General features: G+C 42.8%; 1 protein-coding gene across 1 annotated transcript; it reads right to left on the minus strand.

The window, feature by feature from the left end:
- Window positions 1-798: 798 nt before the first annotated feature.
- LOC132170963 (uncharacterized) lies at window positions 799-21,633 on the minus strand. Its single transcript, XM_059582130.2, has 3 exons — window positions 21,305-21,633; window positions 20,894-21,215; window positions 799-1,736 (listed from the first exon to the last, which is right to left on the minus strand). Exons 1-3 carry the CDS (start codon window positions 21,490-21,492, stop codon window positions 972-974), a joined length of 1,275 nt encoding a protein of 424 aa, XP_059438113.2. The 5' UTR covers window positions 21,493-21,633; the 3' UTR covers window positions 799-971.
- Window positions 21,634-22,415: the final 782 nt, after the last annotated feature.

Raw genomic sequence — 22,415 nt, forward strand, 5'->3', positions numbered from 1 at the left:
ATTCGGAAGGTATTCTTTAAGGACTAGGATCCTCTCCAGTCCATTTTGGATTGGAGAATATCCAATTAATGGCCAAGATCTCTTTAGAGAGATCTTAAGGCCATAAATGAGACATTTGTCAATTTCTATAAATAATAATAAAATATTATTTATACTTTAAAAATAATTAAAAATTTAAATAATAAAAAATTAAAAAATATTTTTAAAAAACTAAGGGGTGACTGGCCACCACATAGGGGGTGGCCCTATGTGGCCGGACCACCCCCGTTGGCCAAGGGTGGCCGAACTGGCATATGGTGGCCGAAACTATTCCCAGGCCCAACGTGCCACCCCCAAACCCTAAACAATTTTTTTTTTTTTAGTTTGGCCGTTGGGGGTGGCCGGACCACCCCCATGGGCCATGGGTTGGCTTCGGCCACCCCAGATTGGCCGGTCTGGGGTAGCCGAAGCCACCCTCATGGCCCAACGGGCATGGTCTAGCCACACCCAAACCCTAAACGAATTTATTTATTTTTTTTAGTTTGGCCGTTGGGGGTGGTCGTACCACCCCACGCCAACGGGGGTGGTCCGGCTGTCCCCTGTGTGGTGGCCCGCCATCCCTTAGTTTTTTTTTTTTTTAAAATTTTTTTTTTTTATTATTTAAAATTTTAATTATTTTTAAAGTATAAATAATATTTTATTATTATTTATATTAATGGACAAATGTTCAATTTATAGTCCTAAGATCTCTTTAGAGAGATCTTAGCCTTTAACTGAATATTCTTCGGTTCAAAATGGACAAGAAAAGATCCTAGGCCATTCTTTATCAACATAATTCAGCTTGACATTAAATAGCTTCTCGCTACAATATGGTTCAAACTTCAAAGTTGGTACATGAAAGATACCCGATATGTAGGGTGAAGCTGTGTAAGCGCACCTGGAAATATCAGCTAAAGTTATCAGAATAAGCTACAAATAATTGCATGACTGCATCAGCGCCGAAAAGCATTGCCTTCACGAGCTTCAGACCTGCCCTGCAAATAATGTGTTCGGCGACGGACACTCTCCTCAATGGTTGAGCTTCCCCCCTTCTCGGCACCGTAGACACTTCTCTGAGCCGCATCCAAGAAATTCCTACCACCGGATGGCGCCTGGGCAGCTTCTTGCACATCATCCTCCTCAGCCTTCCTCAGACGTCTCCATCTTTGTTCTTCATGCAATTCAGCATCCTCTTGCATCTCCCGTAGCCTGGTGGCCTGCTCTTCTTCTGAAAGTTTAGGAGCAACATTGCGGCGCTTATAGTTTGACTCACGCCCATCATAACAGCTTTCTTCATGAAACCTTCTGCTTTCCCTTTTCTTTTCCGTGACATCAAGATTTGTCTGATCTTTAGAAGACAATTTTTCCCACTCTGGCTTGTCATGATTCCTTTTGATAGCATCTTGACCGTCACTTTTTGAAGTATTTGGGCCTGACAAGCCACTGGGTGACAGCTCTTTGTATTTCGAGCCCCTGTAGTGGTTCTTCTTACCTAGGCTATCTCTTTTATCAGATTCATCTTCCGATCTTGAATGCACATCATAGTTTGAGCGCTTGTGTCTGCTAGTTTTCCTTTTTCCCCCTTCAGAAGTCATATTTTCTGAATCAGATCGTTGTCTGGATGATGAATGCTTTTGATCCTTTAAGGTGCTATGATGGTGCTTCTTCCGGGTTTCCTTCTTATCATGAGTCTTTTTTTTGTGTTTCTTTTCTTCGACCTAATAAATAAAATAAATAGATGAATAAATAATTAAACATAAAAGCATAATAGGCAACAACTTTGGACTATTGCAGCTCATACATTTTCCAATGGAAATTTTCGATCATGATTTTAGTTGTATTTTTTTCTATGGACAAGTAATAATTATACTATATTTTTTTTATAAGTAATTTCATATCATCAAAAAATATACTATAATTATTATATTATACTATACTATATATAAAAGCACAAACTCCTAAAAGTGAAAATAGATAAAATTGATTAACCAAAATACCCTTAATGAAGCTAAAAGAGTAAAATCCTTTAGTACACAAATCTCTGTTGGAGAACAAGTATGCCATATCTCCTCCAGGGAAAGTTTCCTGTATTCTGCCACAAGCACAATATAAATAGGATTTGGCCTCAAATATCTAACTACCAGTATAATGTCATCCAATGAGTCCTCCCCAACACCACTCATCTTATTAGCCCTGTCAAGAATCTTAAAAGACCAATCGCGAAATCCACCACCCACATTTGCACTCGTGTAACCAGCCTAGATAACTTGGCTACTGAGGCTTTATAATTATCTAGCAAATCTGGAAATCAAAAGCATAGAGAAGTCTATTGGCAACACAAATTGTGCTGAATGCGCACCTGTCTACCACCACCGATTCTAGAAAACATATGGCAGAAAAATTTCCAGATCCGTCCAAATTCTCTTCCACAAACCAATCCCATATGGTCTAAATTGCATTGGACCACAAACACTGAAGCCAACCAGATATAATATATCCCTACCATAAGCCACCCATCTCTTTTAATTGCAAACCGTTAAAGTTCTGCATTCTCCAACTATCTACAGAAAATTGAATAAACCATCCAAACTACTTGTCCAGGGAGGAAAAAAAAAATCATTTGAATCAAAATATAAATATCACCTAGTCAGTTGGCTCAAGGTTTGCTCCCCTATTTTTGAGAAAGGTTTGTGGGGCCTTTTTAGGGAAGTGGTTGTGGCGTTATGTACATGAGAGAGAGCCTTGGTGGAAAGTTGTTGTGGATGCTAAATTTGGTAGTGCTTGGGGTGGGTGGTGTTCTATTGATCCCCTTGGGTCGCATAGGGTGGGGCTTTGGAAGAATATTAGGAGGGGGTGGAGGTTGCTTTTTAGCCATACTAGATTTGAGTTGGGAGATAGGTCCAAGATCAAATTTTGGGATGATGTGTGGCGCGGAGAGAAGACCTTCAAGGAAGATTTCCCACATTTATATAACATTGCTCGTGTGAAGGATGCGTTTGTTGCAGTTAATTTGGACTTTTCTAGTGGATCCCTTTAGTAGAAAGTTAGCTTTATTCGTACGGTTCAAGAGTGGGAGGTGGATGTTCTGGCTTCTTTCTATAATTTGTTGTATTCCCATAGAGCGAGAAGGGAAGGGGAAGACAAGCTTTGGAGGGCTTGTCTCACAAAGGAAAGTTTGATGTTAGCTCCTTTTACAAGATCCTTGCTTGTAAAGATGATCTTCCTTTCTCCCGGAAGAATATTTGGTGGGCTAAGGTCTCCTTGAAAGTGGCTTTTTTTTTTTTTTTTTTTTCTTCGCTTGGTTGGTAGCTCTAGAGAAGATTCTTACCATGGACAATCTTAAGAAGAGGCATGTCATCGTTGTCAATATGTGCTACTTGTGCAAACGGAATAGGGAGTCCATGGACCATCTTCTTCTCCATTGTGAGGTTGTTTGTGCCTTATGGATGCTATCCTCAGTCACTTTGGGTTGTCCTAGGTTGTGCCTAATTGGGTGGTTGATTTGTTTTCCTGCTGATGGACGGGTGGTCGCTCTCGAAGCGCTATTGTGTGGAAGATGATGCTTTCTTGCCTTATGTGGTGCTTGTGGAGGGAATGGAATAACAGTAATTTCGAGAACCAAGAACAGACGTTGGAGGAACTCAAGTCATTTTTCTTTTATTCTCTTTTTACTAGGAGGCTGTATTTTTTGCTCATTTAGTGATTAGTTGTAACGGTTTTCTTGTACTTTTTTTTTTTCTTCTATTTAAGCATTCTCTTATATATTTCTTGTGTACTAGAATTGCATCCTTCTATGTTTTTTTGATATACATTACATTACAAATCAATAAAAAAAAAGTAGAATATTGCAATTTCATCTCCTTTTATGTTTAACATATTTTTTTAAGGCATATTTTGAGACTTGGAATATTATAAGAGTAGATGTTTGACTAAGGCCACCGGTCACTTGGTCTCTGAGAGTTGCTGATGATTTTTAAATTCCGTCAAGGTTCTAAATCATTCATGTACAAAAGCAAAAATTGTGGAAAAACAGGAGAGCAGGAGAATCTGTAAGAATAACATGTTAGTGTGGATAAATTTGGGAATCAAGCAATGAAGTAACATTCTGGATATAAGAATGTACGTGCATAAGGGAAGAGTGCCTCCAAATTACAGAATTGCTACTTAAGTGTCAGTCTAATTTATTTATTTTTTATAAGTAATAGAAAAATTTATTAAAAAAAGTGTAAAGCGCTTCTAAGTACACAAGAAGCACCAAACATGAAACCCACAAAAAATCAAAGCCCGAAACCCACACAAAGCACTCAACGCTAGAAAGCATGAGCCTTGCTTTTCCCATGCTTAGAGGACGCTCCCCTAGAATCATAGTTGATAGAACATTCTATATTTAGGAGCTCCCTTCTACCCTTTACCTTCCAAGGGAAAGCCTCTTTCGTGTCTTCAATTCCCTCACATGGATCCCCCCCCAAAGCCCAATCCCCCAATCCAAGAGGGTGGCAGGGGGGGAAATCACCCAAAGGGTATGAAAAATCTCCGTCCTCTCATCCCCAATCCAACTTCGAAGATGAACCAAATCCAACCGGCCACTTTTGGACTTGAACAAAGTCTGTCTCCTTATCCAGCCCTTCTGGAGACATCTAAGAACGGACCACATCATGAGAGTTTCCTAAACCCATATGCACGACAGCCAGAGACAACCCATCATTACGGTCTCCACCAGACTGACGTCGTAGCTACAAGTACTATTGGCGCCTTCTCCGTATTGTCGACGCTCATACTTCGCGAGCTAAAAACCCCACTCATAGAAACATGATTCACAAGATTCTTCTCAGACGAATCTGTAAGAGCCATTCCTGTCAGAGAGATACCTTCCTTACGCAAACCCAAAGCTGCCAATGGGGGCTAAAGGATGAGGAAGCCACGCAGGAGAAGACTCCTCTCTGGGACAAGGGCCCCTACGTCACCTGGTCGATCCATCTCAGCAGGAGGTGGCGAAGTCTAGGGGTTAGCCTTAGCTTCCAGCAATATTTGGTTGGAAAACAAAGAGCTACTGTCCAAGGCGGGTTCAAACAAGGAACATTGGTGACACCATCATGCAAATAAAAGGGCATTCTTAAGGACAAACTCTTCCTTCAAGGGTTCAAGTGAAGCAATTTTAACATGTAAACATGATGCATGCATTAGTTGACTAAAAAAGGTAAAATCATCATCAAAATATTTGGTGAGAGATTGTATGCATGGACCAAAGCTGAGAAAATAAAATTAGTCAACTTATTTGTTACCTCTTGGCTAGATATTTTTTGATAAGTAATGATGCATTAAAGAGCGCATAGGGGCGCAACTAGGGGTGTAAACGAGCCAAGCTTAGACGAGCTTTGCTTGTCCGAGCTTGGCTCGTTTAAGTTTATGTCAGACTCGGGCTTGAGCTCGAGCTTGACACGAGCCTCAAACCAGTGTTTGAGCTCGGCTCGTCAAGGTTGGTTCCCTGCTTGAGCTCGAGTATTTTGGCCAAAACCCACATAAGAACACATCATACGACCTCTCAAACCGAATAGCATATACCCCGAAATTTCAACCAAAATCAAACCTAAGTGAAATCTCACCCAAACAATGTGATTTTCATTCTTTATATACAATGGGTGTAAAAAAAATACAGCGAATCTAAAATTTTTACCTCACAACAACCCATGATCGGAAACCCTCCTCTTTGGCTTCATCGTCTTCTTCTTTTGACCATATCTCTCTCTGCGTCTCAGTCTCTCTCTCAATCTCTGCATTTCGGTCTCTCTTTGACGTGCGTGGGGCGATTCGACACTCGGATTTTTGTAATCAATTAAAAAATCAAACTATGTTTTAGAGTATAGGAATGTGTGTATGAAAGAAGAAGGAAAATGAAATGGGTCTGCGAAGAAGAAGAAGTTACAGAAAAGTGAATAAAAAAGTTAAAAGAAAGAAATGGAAGAGTTAGAAGAAGTGAGGATCATCAAACGTTTGATAGGGATGGGGCCTAGATCTCAAGGCAAACGTGGGAATGTCTGGAATAGCCTTGGAAAATGAAAAATGAAAAGCTTAAAAAGTTGGACTAGGGGTACTCTTACAATTTACAAAAACGCCACTGAGTTTTACTTTAATTTTTATCTTTTGTTAATTAATATTTGACCTCTTATTTAATTTAAGTACAACATACTTTTACAGTTTTACAAATAATTATTTACTACACACTTATACGAGTGCGCTCACGAGTTTAGCCGAGTCAAGCCGAGCTTGCTTCGTTTAATATTCGAGTCAGAATTTGTGTTCATAAAACGCTTCATTTAATATTCGAGTCGAACACGAGCCGAGTCCGAGCTTGCTCGCGAGACGTTTCGCTCACTTAACAGCTCTAGGCGCAACCCAAGTACATAGGAAGTATACAAGAGAGCGACTAAGAAAGGGAGAAAGAAGAAGAGAACATAAAAAGAAAATCAGGAAAATTGATCACTAAGGGTGCAAGCCAGCCTGCAGTCCAAGTAAAAAGCGTGTACAAAAAGAAATGAACAAGGTCCTCAAGATTTCTCGACAAATCCTCAAAGCATCTAGTGTTCCTCTCCTTCCATAGACACCACAAAAGACATAGGGGAGCCATCTTCCACACCATAGCACTTCGGAATTTTCCACCCGACCACGAACTGGCGAACATCTCCTTGACGCTTCTAGGCATAACCCAACACATGTTGAAACGAGAGAAGATAACATCCCACAAAAAGCGCGCAACCCCACAGTGAAGAAAGAGATGATCCACAGACTCCCCTTCCGATTCACACACACAACATCGATTAATCACGACAATACCTTTCTTCCGAACATGATCCAAGGTAAGAGATTTCCCAAGGGCTGCTGACGAAGCAAAAAATGCCTCTCGAAGGAACCTTGGTGCGCCAAATACTTTTCCAAGGGAAATGGTTGGGCTCTTTAAGGACAAGCTTTCTATAAAATGAACGAACCTCAAACTTCCCTTTTCTATAAGGGATCCACCACATCCGGTCCTCCCCTTCTTCACGCAACGAGAGCGAATACAAGAGCGAGAATAGGGAGGCTAAGGCCATCTCCTCCCAATTATGAATTCTACGAATAAAGGTAACATTCCAATGAACCATACCATTTATACACTTCCTGATATCCGCAATGGGAGCATCCTTATTGCTAGCAATAATGAATAGACTGGGGAAAGCATCCTTGAGGGACATCTCGCCGCACCAAATATTCTCCCAAAATTTGACTTTCAACCCCAAACCAGGATCAAATCTAAAGTGACAGTGAAATGACTTCCAATCCCTACAAATGTGTTTCCATAACCCCACCCCATGCGAACCGCGAGGAACTTTAGAGCGCCAACCGCCCCAAAACACCCCATACTTTGCCACCAATATTCTTCTCCACAACCATTTCCCCAAGAGAGCTTGATTAAAAAGCCGCAAACTCCGAATCCCTAGACCGCCCACAAAAATCGAAGTACAAACCTCGTGCCAACTGACCAAGTGGATCTTAGGCTTGTTGTTGAGCCCACCCCATAAAAAATCCCGTTGAATCTTCTCAATGTGGTTCACTACAGAGGCAGGAATAGGGAAAAAGAGACAGAAAGTAGGTGGGAAGATTGGATAAGGTGTTCTTGATTAGGGTGAGCCTAGCCCCCTTGGACAAATACGACCATTTCCAAGGGGCCAACCTTTTAGCAATCTTCTCTAACATGTCTTCCCATATAGCCAAAAGCTTGAAAGAAGCCCCTAGAGGAAGACCCAGATACTTCGAAGGCAAAGAGCTGGTGCCACAACCCAAAATGCCAGCCAACTCACCCGCCTCACCCGTACCTTCGACAGGGACCAAAACGGATTTGGCCCGATTTACTTTTAACCCAGAGACAGCCTCGAAGCCAATAAGAAGGACTTTAATAAATCTAATTTGGTCAGGAGCAGCCCCATAAAAAACCAGCGTATCATCAGCAAAAAGAAGATGAGAAACAATAACCCGATCAGACTCTCTGGCACCCACATAAAATCCATTAATGAAACCCCTGTTAATAGAAACATTAATCATCATGCTGAACGCCTCCATTAGCATGATGAACAAAAAAGGCAAAAGGGGATCGCCTTGTCTCACCCCACGCGAACCCTCAAAGAAGCCGGAAGAAGAACCATTGATCAAGACCGAGAACCACACAGACGAGATACAATGCTCAATCCATGAGCACCATTTCTCACCAAAACCGCACCTTCTTAACAAGTAGAGTAAAAACTTCCAATTAATGTGATCATAAGCCTTTTCCATAACCAACTTACACAAGAGGCCGGGTTCCCCGGATCTGATTCGGCTGTCCAGGCATTCATTGGCAATAAGAACTGAATCCAAAATGTGTCTGCCTTTAACGAAAGCATTCTGCGGCTTGGAGATGACCCGATCCATAACTCTCCTCATTCTATTGGCTAAAACCTTAGCAAAAATCTTATAGATCCCCCCCACAAGGCTGATTGGATAAAAGTCCTTCAGATCGGATGCACCATGAGACTTCGGAATAAGAGAAATAAACGTAACATTAAGACTTTTTTCAAATTTACCTCTATCATGGAACTCTGCAAAAACAGCCATAATGTCCAGTTTGATCACATCCCAACAATCCTGAAAAAAAGCCATAGAAAAACCATCCGGCCTGGAGCCTTGTCCCTATCCATTTTTTTAACCACTCCCACACCTCCCTTTCCTCGAAAGGAACTTCCAAACTAGAAGACTCATCAACATCCAACATGTCGAAGTGGAGATTATCCAACCTCGGTCTCCAACTAAGAGTCTCCAAGAAGAGCGACTCATAAAAATGGGTGATAAGATTACTAATAGCCTCTTGATCAGAAGTAGTAGTGTCATTAATGTTCAATGACTCAATATAATTTTGTCTACGGTTAGCATTAGCAATTTGATGGAAGAATTTCGTACACTTATCACCCTCTTTCAACCGTCGGATCCTAAATTTTTGCCTCCAACTGATTTTTTCTTGTAGGAGGGATGATTCTAACTCTCTAGCAAACACCCTTTTCCTCTCAATCTCTTTAGTAGATAAACCCCTCTCTACTTCCACCCTCTCAAGAGCTTTAAGATCATCCATACGGGCCTTAATACAAGCCCCCACATTGCCAAACTCTTGAGCATTCCATCTTTTAATGTCCCACTTTAGAGCTTGCATCTTCTTAGAAAGGATGAAGCTCGGAGTACCATGAAATTGGTACAAGTCCCACCAACTGCGAACTTTATCCACAAAACCCTCCGCTTTGAGCCACATATTCTCAAATTTGAAAGGTCTTTTGCCTCCTGAAAAAGGCTTGCAATCCAGAATAATAGGAGCATGATCGGAGCATCCTTTTTTGCCGCAAATCCGGATGACGAGCTTCCCAATCCGTAGAAACTAGAAACCGGTCAAGCCTAGACCAAGAACGATTATTAGACCAGAAAGAGATCCCCCCAACTAAGGGCAGGTCCATGAGACCCTGCTCCGAAATGAACTCACTAAAATCCCTCATTGAAGACCGAGAAAAAGCTCCCCTCGACCTTTCACTTGGATAAAGAGTAACATTGAAATCCCCACCAATACACACGGCATGTCCCAGCAGCTCACAACCCCTGCCAGCTCCTCCCAAAGAAGACCTCTGGAATTGACTCTGCTAGGCCCATACACCCCCGCAAACGCCCAAACAAGACCATCCTCAACATTTTTGAAGGAGCAGGTTGCCACATAACTTCCCAAAGCAACATCTACCTTCTCAACAGTCCCACATGAGCAAAATGCCACCCGAAGCCCCAATAGAAAGAACATAGCACCACTCCACATACGGGCAACCCTATAAACTCCTCACTAAGCTGAATGAAATAAAATCCAACTTTGTCTCTTGAAAACAAATTAAATCTGCCTTCCAACTTCTGAGCATATTCCTAACCCTCAACCTCTTATCCCTCTCATTCAAACCTCTCACATTCCATGAAAGAATCTTGAGCTTCACGATTTAACTCGATTGGCCCTCCCCTTATTCCTGTCCCTCCTAGAATACTCCCAAAAAATTAACAAAAGACTGCAGATTATTCAGCTCTCTCTTACCTTTTTTAATTGCAGATGTAACCTCTTCCCTTTCCATTTCATTACCCTTCTTGTCAGTGATGAGTAACCCAATGGTCTCCTCAAGCTTCCTTTCTTCTCCGTCACAAGAGAGGCCGCAAGCCTGAGAAATGAAAGCCCTCTCCTGCATCACCGACAGTTCCTCATCCACAGAATTCGGAACGAAAGACTCCTGAGACAAGGATACCACTTCTACAAGGGAATCTCCGCCCAAATTTACAACCGGCGTCGCGCATGTACCTGGCTCCTTACCCTGGATACCCAACTCAGAAACAGCCGGACGCTGATCCACAAGGCTGCTCCCCAAGATTTCTTCCCTCCCAGACTCGAAAACACCGGCAATAGACCCAGAGAGAACCGATGACGCCCACTTGCCAAGCTTACCCAGAATCCCCATAGTAGAGACGCTCGAGCCACTCTTTGGAGAACACTGGTCAGCAAGACCGAGAACCGGAGAAATAGAGGCGTCAGAAGCAAGAGAGACAACCTGCGTCTTTACCAAAAGACCCGAAGCATAACCCATCGTCGAATTTGCCTGAACAGTGGAACCCATTCTTGAAACATCGCCTAGAACTCCAACCCTCACCAGAATCTTTCTCATCGGCCCCTTTCCATGTGTAATATCTTGGCTACATATTACACATGGAAAACATTCTAACACTTTTGGTTTTATTTTTTTAACTTATTTTGTGTATCAAAGAGCCTTTGTTTTTGGGTAGTTGGTCAGATATTCATAATTGATGATTTACATGAGATTAAATTGTTAATAATGATCAAAATCAGATGGAGACTGCCGACTTAATAATGATCAAAATCAGCTTCTTTGGAATTTGACTTTAACTTTTACGAGGACAACTTCATGGAGAATCCCCATATTCAAAAGCCTTTGAATGATTAGCACAACAAAATGACAAGAAATATTTTTATGGTACATAATTAATTAATAGGTATTTTGCATGATATTATAGATTTAATTAATGTTTATTTCCAATAATATATGTATAGTTATGGATGTGTGGCAAATAGCCCCGTTGTGCTTAATGTGGACCATATCGAGAGAGCAGAATGCAAGATGTTTTGAAAATCATGAATATTTACGGACAAGCTCAAAAACATTTTGGTCAAATCTCTCTTCAATTGGACAGCACTACGGGATTTGCCACCGGCCCACCAAGAAGCATACAACCCCCTAACGCTACCAGGCATCACCCAACACAAACCAAACCGAGAGAAAACGGCATTCCACAAGATACGCGCAACCCTACAATGAAGAAAGAGATGGTCTACTGACTCCCCATCCGATTCACACATGCAACAATGGTTAATCACAACAATACCTCTCTTCTAAATATTGTCCAGGGTTAAGAGTCTTCCCAAGCGCAGCCGTCCAAGAAAAAAAAGCCACTTTCGAAGGAACCTTGGTGCACCATATACTCTTTCAAGGGAAGGGGGAGGGATCTTTAGAAGCAAGGATCTTGTAATAAGATCTAACCTCAAATTTTCCTTTTCGTGAAGCGATCCACCACATCCTATCCTCCCCTACCCCACGCATCAAGTGCAAGTACAAGAGTGTATAAAAAGAGGCCAAGACCTCCACTTCCCAATCATGAACCCTGTGAATGAAGGAAACATTCCATTGCACACAGCCATTTGTACACTCCCTATTATCCACAATAGACGCATCCTTATTGGTGGCAATATTGAAAAGTCCACAAAAGCATCCTTGAGAGACATGTCACCGCACCAGATATCCTCCCAAAACCTAATATTGGACCCAACCCCAAGATCCAATCTAATGTGACACTGAAACGACCTCCACCCCCTGCTAATGTACTTCCATAACCCCACCCCATGCGAACCACTGAGATCCCTGGATCGCCAACCACCCCAAACCGCACCATACTTTGCCACCAGAATCTTTCTCCACAAAGCCTCTTTCTCATGAGCAAATCTCCACAACCATTTCCCCAACAAAGCTTTGTTCATCAAACGCAAATTCTCGATCCCTAAACCTCCCTCAGAGAACGGAGAACATACCTTGTTCAAACTAACCAGATGGAACTTAAACTCATCATTAATCCCACCCCATAAGAAATCACGTTGAATCTTCTCCATATGCTTCGCCACAGATGCAGGGATAGGAAACAGAGACAAAATAAGTGGGAAGATTGGATAAGGTGCTCTTAATGAGATTAACCCTCCCCCCCTTAGACAGATACAACTGTTTCCATAGGGCCAGCCTTCTGGCATACTTCTCCAACATGTCCTCCCAACTGGCCTTGACCTTAAACGGGGCCCCCAACGGGAGACCCAAATATTTTTTCAAAGGCATAGAAGCTGAACCGCAACCAAGGATGCCTGCCAAAATGCATGTATTGTTCATACTACCAACATGTAAGGCACCAATGTTTTTAACTTGATTAGGATCTGCCTCACAAAAAACCAAAGTGTCATCAGGAAAGAGAAGGTGAGAGACAATAACCCGATCCAACTCTCTGCTTCCCATAGAGAAACCAGAGATGAGACCCCTATTTATCGAGGCATTGATCATCCTACTAAACGCCTCCATGACTAGAACAAACAAGAAAGGAGAAAGAGGGTCTCCTTGCCTCACTCCCCGCGAGCTATCAAAAAAACTGGAAGAGGATCCATTGATCAAAACTGAGAATCGCACAAACGAAATGCAATGTTCAATCCAGGAACACCATTTCTCTCCAAAACCGCACCTTCTTAGAATGTAAAGTAGAAACTTGCAATTCATATGATCATAGGCCTTTTCCATATCCAATTTGCATAATAAGCCAGGTTCCCCTGATCTGATTTGGCTATCCAAGCATTCATTGGCAATAAGAACTGAGTCCAAAATTTGCCTACCTTTTACAAAAGCATTCTGGGGTTTAGAGATGACCCTATCCATCACTTCCTTCATTCTATTGGCTAAGACCTTCGCAACAATCTTATATGTCCCTCCCACAATGCTAATCGGACGAAAATCCTTAATATCAGAAGCTTCCTGGGTCTTCGGAATAAGAGAGATAAACGTAGCATTAAGGCTTTTTCAAATTTACCTCGCTCATGGAACTCCGCAAAAACCGCCATAATGTCCACCTTAATCACATCCCAGCAATCCTGGAAAAAAGCCATAGAAAAGCCATCCGGGCCTAGCGCCTTGTCCCTATCCATACCTTTCACCACCTCCTACACCTCCCTTTCCTCGAAAGGAACTTCCAATCTAGAGGCCTCACCAACATTCAACATATCAAAATCAAGATCATCTAGCCTAGGTCTCCAGTTGAGGCTCTCTGAAAAAAGGGACTCGTAAAAGTTGGTAATGTGATTGCTAATGACCCCTTGATCTGAAGTAGTAGACCACCCATAGTCAGAGACTCAATAAAATTATGTCTTCTGTTTGCATTAGCAATCTGATGGAGAAAATTCGTACATTTATCTCCCTCTTTCAACCAACGAATCCTAGATTTTTACCTCTAGCTAATCTCCTCCTATAAGAGAAGAGCCTCCAACTCTCTGGCTAGCAACCTCTTCCTCTCAATTTCTTCAGCGGATAACCCTCTCTCTTCCTCCACCCTATCGAGAGCCTTTATATCATCCATGCGGGCCTTGATACACCCTCCCACATTGCCAAATTCCTGGTCATTCCATCTCTTAATGTCCCCCTTAAGAGCTTGCAACTTTTTTGCCAGAGTAAAACTCGGAGTACCATGGAAATGGTAAGACTCCCACTAGCTCTTTACTTTGTCCACAAAACCCTCCACTTTAAGCCACATATTCTCGAACTTGAAGGGTCTCTTACCTCCCAAGAAGCAACTACAATCAAGAATAATAGGCGCATGATCCGAACACACCCGAAGCAACCTCTTTTGTCGCAAACTTGGGTAACGAGCTTCCCATTCCGGAGAGACTAGGAAACGATCTAGCCTTGACCAAGAATGGTTATTAGACCAAGTAGAGACCCCCCCAGCTAAAGGGAAATCCATAAGACCCTACTCCGATATAAAATCTGCAAAATCCCTCATTGCGGATCGAGAATAAGCCCCCCCCGACCTTTCACTAGGAAACAGAGTAGCATTGAAATCCTTACCAATACACCAAGGCAAGTCCCACCAACTCATAAGGCCCACCAATTCTTCCCAAAGGAGACACCTTATGTTATCTCTATTAGGACCATACACCCCCGCAAAAGCCCACACAAAACCATCATCAACGTTTCTAAAAGAGCAAGCTGCCACAAATCTGCCCAAAGCAACCTCAACCTTTGTAACTACTCTCCTATCCCACATCACCAAGATACCACCCGAAGCCCCTCTAGAAGGGACATAACACCACTCTGCATAAGGGCACCCCCACAAACTCCTCACAAAATTGTTTGTGACAAAGTCCACCTTTGTTTCTTGGAAACACACTATATCCACCTTCCAATTTCTAAGAAGATTTCTGACCCTCAGCCTTTTATCCCTTACATTCAGACCCCTCACATTCCAAGAAAGGATCTTCGGCTTCATTAAATAGTCCGATCAGCCCTCCCCTTTTTACTGTCCCTCAAAGAACTTCCACTGTGCACCTCATAATTAACAGAGGAGATAAGGTTATTGAGCTCTCTCTTACCTTGTTTTCCCGTATGTGTTTCCATGGCCTCTCCCGCATCTCCCACATCCTCACCAATGACCTCATTATCAGCCATTATAAACCCAAAAGTCTCTGCCAACTTCCCAGCTTCTCCATCACAAGAGACACCCACGAGCTTCCTAAATTGAGTTACAAACTCCACCGTAATAGGCTCCTGATCCTCAACTGGTACTAAAGCTAAGGAATCAGGAACGAACGACTCACCCTGCGAACTGCAATCCTCAACTCCAGAACAAGCTTCTCCCAAAGAGCAAAAGCTCTCATCACAAACGCTGACCATAGCCCCCTTCCACCTCAGAGAATCATCCGAGCCTGGCAAATCCCATTTCTCCAAACCCGATGGAATCTCCCCCTGCAGATCGAGCGGCAACTATCCAGCACCATTTCCCTCCCCCAACTTGCCCAGCTTGACATTAATCAACTGGCCTGGACCTCCTCCCTCCCCCTTGTCGAGCCCCCTCCCAAATTTGCCCCCTGCCATCAAAACTTCCGGCTGCCCCATCATTGTTGGCTTCTTCAATTTCGCACGAGTACCGGCAGCAGACCCAGAAGGTGCCGACAGGACAGAACAGGTCGGAACCTCCCTTCGATCACCTGCCGGAAGAGTCGCCGGCTCCTTACCCAGAATTCTCGGAGTTGGGTCGCACACCCAGGTCAACGCCGGAGCTTGAGCTACAGGTCCAGTCGCCGGAGGGAGCACAGCAACATTACCGGCGTCCAAAGCGCAATCCTTTGCCGCAACCTCCTTCGTCGACCCCTTCACTGACGGCGCTACCATCATCGGCACCTATGCCGGCGACATAGAAGGGACCGGCACCACTGGGTTCGTGAAATTCGAAGAAGGACAATGTCCTGTGTTGGACGCTGACGCACCCAAATCCCCCACCTTACCCGCAACCTTCCTGCTATAAAATCTCAGTGCCTTGTTGGGTCCAGCTCCCGCATGAAAGGCCTTCTCCTTGAATTGGCCAGCCGTAGGTTTGGGTTGGGCCATGGGCTGGTATTTAGGCTGACCACTTGACTGAGCTTGGGCCACTTGGGATTTAGGCCCAAAGGAACCAGACCCACAACTACAAGTGCAACGTGCGTCTATTCCTTCGAGACATTTCCTGATGTCGTCCTGTATCTTCAACAGAGATCTCTTCAGCTTTTCCTTCTCCCCTGCACACACGCAACCCTGACCGAACGTTCCAAAAGCATGGTCTCCACAGATTTGCTCCTCGTAACTTGAAGTCCTCTTCTGTAGTACCCCACAGCTGGCACAACTGTTAAAATCATACCTAATCGCCGGACCTTTCGCCGGAGCAGCCTCCTGAACCTCATGACCAGCTTTAACATGGCAGTCAGCAAGCAAGCTTGTCCCAGACGATTTGCTGATCCCAGCATTACCTCCTAACAACCATTTGGGAACTCTTGCAATAGGTTCTGCATAAGACCCAAACGGTTCCTCTACCTGTTTCGATGATGAAAGCAATACCTCTGAAAAACTCCTTCTCTGTTTCCTTGTCACTGCCTTCCTTGCATCCCCAACAAAAGGTTGAACAAAATAAATAGCAATTCGCAGCTTCGACTGAAGCTCGTCCCAGCCCTTCCTATGTCTACGCTCTGGCACCATAACTCTACCTCGCCTATCTCTACCATCGTACTCCTCTAAAACCAGAAAAGCTCCCATGCCTATTAAAGCATTTCTGAGCTAAGGCATGTGGAAAACTATGACTAGATTCATCCCTAAAGACCCTTGAATCCTCCACCGCCTTCAGCTCATCAAAGATATTCACTAGCCAAGCCGCTTCTTTCCATTCCAGCCGTATCCAACGCGTCTTACCTCTGCATCGCTCTTGTAGTTTCAACACCGTATCTCCATCCTTTACTATCATCACAAACTCCTTAGACTCCACTGTCCAGGCCCTAGACAACCCCATCATCCCAAAGGGTTGAGAGTTCCTAGAGTTCAAAGTATTTGAGAAGTTAACCGCAACAGAAGTATAAAACAACTTGCAGCTTGGGCCCCACCGTCAAACAAATATGGTATCAGAGCATGATGCAGAAATTCTCAACGATACAAAGGGAGAGAGATATCTAGTGGGGCCTTTTTTTGTATACATCCTGACTTATATATATATATATATATATATATATATATATATATATATATATATATATATATAGATCAGCAAGAGTATGTGGAACTGGGTTCATCATTTGGAAGCAATTAGCCGCTGATCAACCAAACAAACTCAAAGTCGAACCTCGCACTATCTACAATGACTATCACTAATACATATAAGTAAAGAGTGAAAATTTTCATCATTTGGTGTTGCACAACGCATATTATTCTCTTCATTAGAGGTCGTCGGGACAAGCCCATCAGGTCGAAAGACCCCAAAGGGAGTCGCCGGGACCAAAATAGACACCAACAATACCTCCTACATAGCCACCGGCAAGGCCACCAGCATCCCAAGGACTAGGCTGAAACTGGCCTTGATCTTGGACCTAGATAGAAGTGGCCCTTTTGAATTGGGCTGAAGCTTGGGCTTGGGCTTGGGCTTGGGCTTGGGTGGGCACCTATAGGCCCAAAAGCCTATCTCTTTCTTGCGCCCAGCGAGCCTGAGCCTTGGCCCAATCTTCTCCAGCCCAACAAGGAAAGACCTCAACGCCCTGTCCAAATCCCCTAGGGCTTTCTCAAAGCTTCCATTCCACGCCCAAATAAGACTACCCACTTTCTCCTTTCCACATAACAAGCCCTTACCGACATTTGCAACATCAATCAGGGGAGCTTCATCGACACAATCAGCTCCATTGATTGCAACGCCACACGGGGGGGCTTGAGTCAAAATGGTCCTTACTCAAAGGATTACATCCATAGTCTTCGACGGTCCCTTCTCCCCAGCATAACCCCCCACCGCCGAGCTCACCTCCTCCACAAACGGAGGTTCTAGAATCTGACCCAACCTAGTCCCCCAATGCTTTTTTGTTTTAATAAGTAATGTAATGCATTTCAAAAAGTGCAAAGGGACACAATCCTAATACACAAGGAAGTATACAAGAGAACGTGTAAATAGAAGAAAAAAAAAAGTACAGGAAAATCATTAAAACTAATCACTAAGGGAGCGAAAACACAGTTGTCCTTATAAACATAGACTAAAAGAAAAAATACTTGAGCTCCTCCAACTTCCTTTCTTGGATCTTGAAATTTTTGTCATTTCGTTCTCTCCACAAGCACCACATAAGGCAAAAAGGTACCATCTTCCACACGACAGCACTCCGAGAGCAACCACCCATCCACCAGCAAGCAAACAAATCATCCACTCGATTAGCATTACCCATGACATCCCAAAGTGATTGAAGATAGCATTTCATAAGGCACATGCAACCTCACAATGAAGAAGAAGATGACCCGCGAACTCCCCATTCCGTTTGCATAAGCAGCATCTATCGACCACGATGATAGTCCCCTGATTCTTCCTAATCTTCTTCCCAACCGGAGAAGATTCAACATATTCAAAAAAGGCTAATACTTTGCTCAGCTCCCTAGAAAATCGGCCCCAACCCCGCTCTTCATGACCTTCAAGCAGCAAAATAATCCTTCTTCGGCCACCCACTACATGAGTCACCACCTCCAAGAAGCATTCAACCTTGTGACCGCCCCTCCAAACGATGAGCACCTTCGAAGCCTCTTGAGTAGATTTGACGAACTCCTCGACCCTAGGATTTTGCAGCACCTCTTCCACCCTTGCGACCAGCCACGCAATGCACCGAGGACCCAAGAAAGCCACCCCTAAAAAACCTTTTCGCCTTTTCGCTAACAAAGCTCCAGCTAATCTTTCGCCATTGAAAAGACAAAGGATTTGGCCTCAACGAAGAAGTGACTCTCCATTCCCAACCTCATGCGACCACCCCCAAAGAGTACAACACCCGACACGCTTCCACGCGCCGTTCAGATTGTCGCCAAAGGGATAGACGCGAGCTAACTTTAGCCGAGAAGCCAACCCACCCAAAACAACCAACAGAGGGAAACGCCTTCAGCTTCGGCGCATACCCACCAACAGAACTCCACCTCCTTCGCAATCTAAGCCAAGACGACCAAAAATACTCCAAAAAAGGAGCATAGCCTTGATGACCCTTAGTGTCAATTTGATTTATTAGGGAAAAGAAAGCTAGAACATATGAAAACAAGAAAGGCAATGCTAATTACATCAAGAGAGCTTACAGGTTGTGTATTCCTCGGTGTTTTTGACCTTGAAAGAATATAAACACATTCCCCTATTGTCTAGTATCACCTAGAGAGAAAAAAAAAATCCTAAAGAAATGTCTCATGATATCATTTAGGCTTTCACTATGCTATAGTTTCTTGATGCCTAATGAGAACTGTATTGAGGGAGATGCATGCATTCTAGTCAATTAAGCAACCGTTGGGCTAACATAAGAAATATTTATAAATTAGCGGTTCAGAAATGGTAAAGATAAATTTTCAATAGAATTAAAGAGATATGCATGTTGCTAATACTTAGATTGCACATTGGGAAAGAATACAAGAATCATTTTTAACTTGCTAACAGCTTTATCTACAATATTGTAACACCTTAGAAAGTTAGTCTCACATTGAAAAAATAGATAGCCCACAATGAATGGGCTTATGTGTGTTAAGTCCCGCCTTATTTCCTTATTATGTGCGAGTAGGGGTGTAAATGAGCCGAGTTTGGGCGACCTTCCCTTGTTCGAGCTCGGCTCGTTTAAGTTTGTGTCGAGCTCGAGCTCGACACAAGCCTAAAATTGGTGTTTGAGTTTGGCTTGCTTAAGTTTGTGTCGAGCTTGAGTACTTTGGCCTAAATCAAACCACTCAATAACAAAACTCGTTGATACCCATTGAACTCCAACAAAGGGACATCCAAACCAAAACTCAACCTAAAACAAAATCCTACAAATTGATATGATTTTTGCAATTAAACCTTAATGGGTAGGATAAAACTGTAAAGATAAGCTTATATTGTTAGCTCTTCTACTCCCAATGGCCGAAACTTCTCAATCCTCCAAATCTCGACGCCAACACCGTCCTCCACGGCCCTCAGGTAGCCAAATAATCCCTTTCTGGCCCCCCTAAACAAAACCAGTCGCCTCTAAGAACCGACCAGCCTTGTTGCTACCCTTACGGACCATCAAAACCTCCACCTCCTCCCAGAAAGATTTAGCAAAATCCTCCTTCCCCTGAGACAACAACGCCTCCTCCACCGTGTCCGCCAACCAGTCCGAGCACCGAATCCCTAGCAAAATAGATCCACCAAAACCTTTTCGCCTCTTCCAAGCGAATCTCTGACTTGGTTTCGCCGAGAACGAAAAAGATTTTGCTTCCACCATAAAGTGACGCTCCATCTCAACCTAAATGATCACATCTCATGAAGCTAGAAAACGATCTCTAGCTACACGCGCCACCACTAGAGGAGAGAGGGGAGAGTGAGAGGCCAGAATCTTTGACTTACATAACTACACCCAGGGAAAACATGCAGAAACCTCCTTATAATTAATTATTTGTTACTTAATTTATACTTGATATATATATATATATATATATATATATATATATATATATATATATATATATATACGGGCGTGTTCACGAGCCTAACCGAGTTGAGCCGAGCTTGTATCGTTTAATATTTGAGCAAAGATTTGTGTTCACGAATGTCTCATTTAATAATCGAGTCGAGCTTATACGAGTCGATCTCGAGTTCGCTCGCTTACACCCCTATGCGAGTGGGACTTACAAAAATAAAAAATAAAAAATAAATTTGCAATAAGTAATTCTAGAGAGCTCCAATTGCAATTTGAGTAGGCTTTTTGTGATCCTTACAATATAGTATGCAAAACCGAAAAACCTATGGTAGAGTTGCGAGAGCTTTGGAAGTTAGTTTTACCAGAAAGTCCTCCATTACTAGCTTATCCTGATCCATTAAAACCCTGAGCCTTGTGCTCTTCGAGCTCTCAAAATACTCCCCATTGGGCCAAACAAATCTACAACTTATCTTCCAAGAAACGACAATTTGATTTTTATTAAAAAAAAAAAAAAAAACACAGAGAATAAAGAAGAAAAGAACATACGGATTTGCGAATGGTGGCCATCTGGACAGGGTTGTTCTTGATGCGGGCAAGTGCCTCTTGCTCACGCTGCCGAATCATGAGCAGAGGATCGGAATGGAGTTTCCTCCAAGCATCGTTGGCGGAGTGAGGCTTTTCTTCGAATAAAGCTCCCGGTACCGACGACGACGAAGATGATGCCTTGGCAGTGTCGCCGGCGGCGGAGGAGGCGTCGGTACTGGTTGGCTTAGGGAAGGCCTCGAGGGCCTTGAATCCACCATCGGAACTGCCACCCTTCCCTACGGCTAATCCCGAATCATACAGGAATTCCAATCTCTCCTGCTTACTACACAAATTTCACAAAAATTAATGCAAAAATCGATTGAAATTGACGAAATCATCATTGCAAGGATAAAAGAAGGGCTGTTCACTTACGGAACGAGGCCGGCCTGCTCCTGAAGGAGACGAAACTCGCTTCGCTCCCTCTCCTCCTGGATCTGCTTGCGGAGCTCCTCCAACTTCTTCTGTTCAGCCTCATGCTTTTGCTCCGCCTTCCACACGTTCTCTATGTTCCTTAGGCTTCCCGTGTGCCATCCCTTCTTGTTCAAGAATTTCAATCCCATTCTTTGTTATTAGTCCTCGCTCTGTACTGTCTTAGCCTCTCTTCTCCATGTATTTATACAAATATTCTCTCCATTATCAAGTGTCAATCCTCCAGGGCCACCGCCAGCAAACTAAAGCTCAGTTCAGCCCATTCTTAAAATAATCAAGCCCAAACTCAACTCCGCCCATTTAGCGAGGACATGTTCACTCTTGTCCATTAAGGCCCTATTTGGACTGGGATTAGTTGGATTTAGACCAACGTTTTTAAAAGAGTTTATAAAAAGCTGAAAATTTAAAAATGTTTTTGGTGTGATACATTTTAAAAGGCATTGCTTTTTTTTTTTTTTTTAATAATAATAAAAAATAGTAGAAAAAAAAAGAAGAAAAATAATTGGATAGGTGGCAGCCCTTTCCTGTGATACCCATCTTATAATTACTCAATAAGAATATTTAATGAAGAATTTAAGTAGGTGTTCTGTCTTATGTAGAATGTGTGAGAAAAAGGTAATAGCTTTTAGGTGAATTATGGGAGATCAAAATCCCATGAAGTGAGAAATCTTGTTATAGTCTCATATTCTCTTATTATTTTCAATTTTTCTCGTAGTTGGTTGTGTGTGTTAAGTTCGTTTTAAGTGTTGTAAACATGATTTAAGAATGAAGTTTAAGTTTTTTTTTTTTTTTTAAACAACTCTAGCTTTATGTTATTTGTTATTTTAATCGGGCTAAATAGGTTTTAATCCGAGTGTAGGATTTCTAAGTGGTGGATAATGACTGTCTACCGAGCTCTTGAAGGATTATTACTGGAAGGAAAGCAAAAAGTGAACGATATATAGAAAGAATACGTGAAATTTATTTAAATAAAAAAATTGTTTGGCTCCTAATTTTAAGGAAAATTTAAAGAAGCATATAGGACTCTAATAGATAGAAATTTTCGGTTTAATTT

The sequence above is a fragment of the Corylus avellana genome, chromosome 1, assembly GCF_965113065.1.
Source record: "Corylus avellana chromosome 1, dhCorAvel1.hap1.2, whole genome shotgun sequence".
In the NCBI taxonomy this organism is placed as follows: Eukaryota; Viridiplantae; Streptophyta; class Magnoliopsida; order Fagales; family Betulaceae; genus Corylus; species Corylus avellana.

What these genes read in the sequence shown, in the direction of transcription:
- LOC132170963 (XM_059582130.2), bottom strand. Translation starts at nt 21,492, where the DNA reads ATGGGATTGAAATTCTTGAACAAGAAGGGATGGCACACGGGAAGCCTA. An exon ending in GAGCAGGCCGGCCTCGTTCC is followed by an intron (nt 21,216 to 21,304) that starts GTAAGTGAACAG and finishes AAATTTGTGTAG; the next exon opens with TAAGCAGGAGAGATTGGAAT. An exon ending in TGGCCACCATTCGCAAATCC is followed by an intron (nt 1,737 to 20,893) that starts GTATGTTCTTTT and finishes TTTATTTATTAG; the next exon opens with GTCGAAGAAAAGAAACACAA.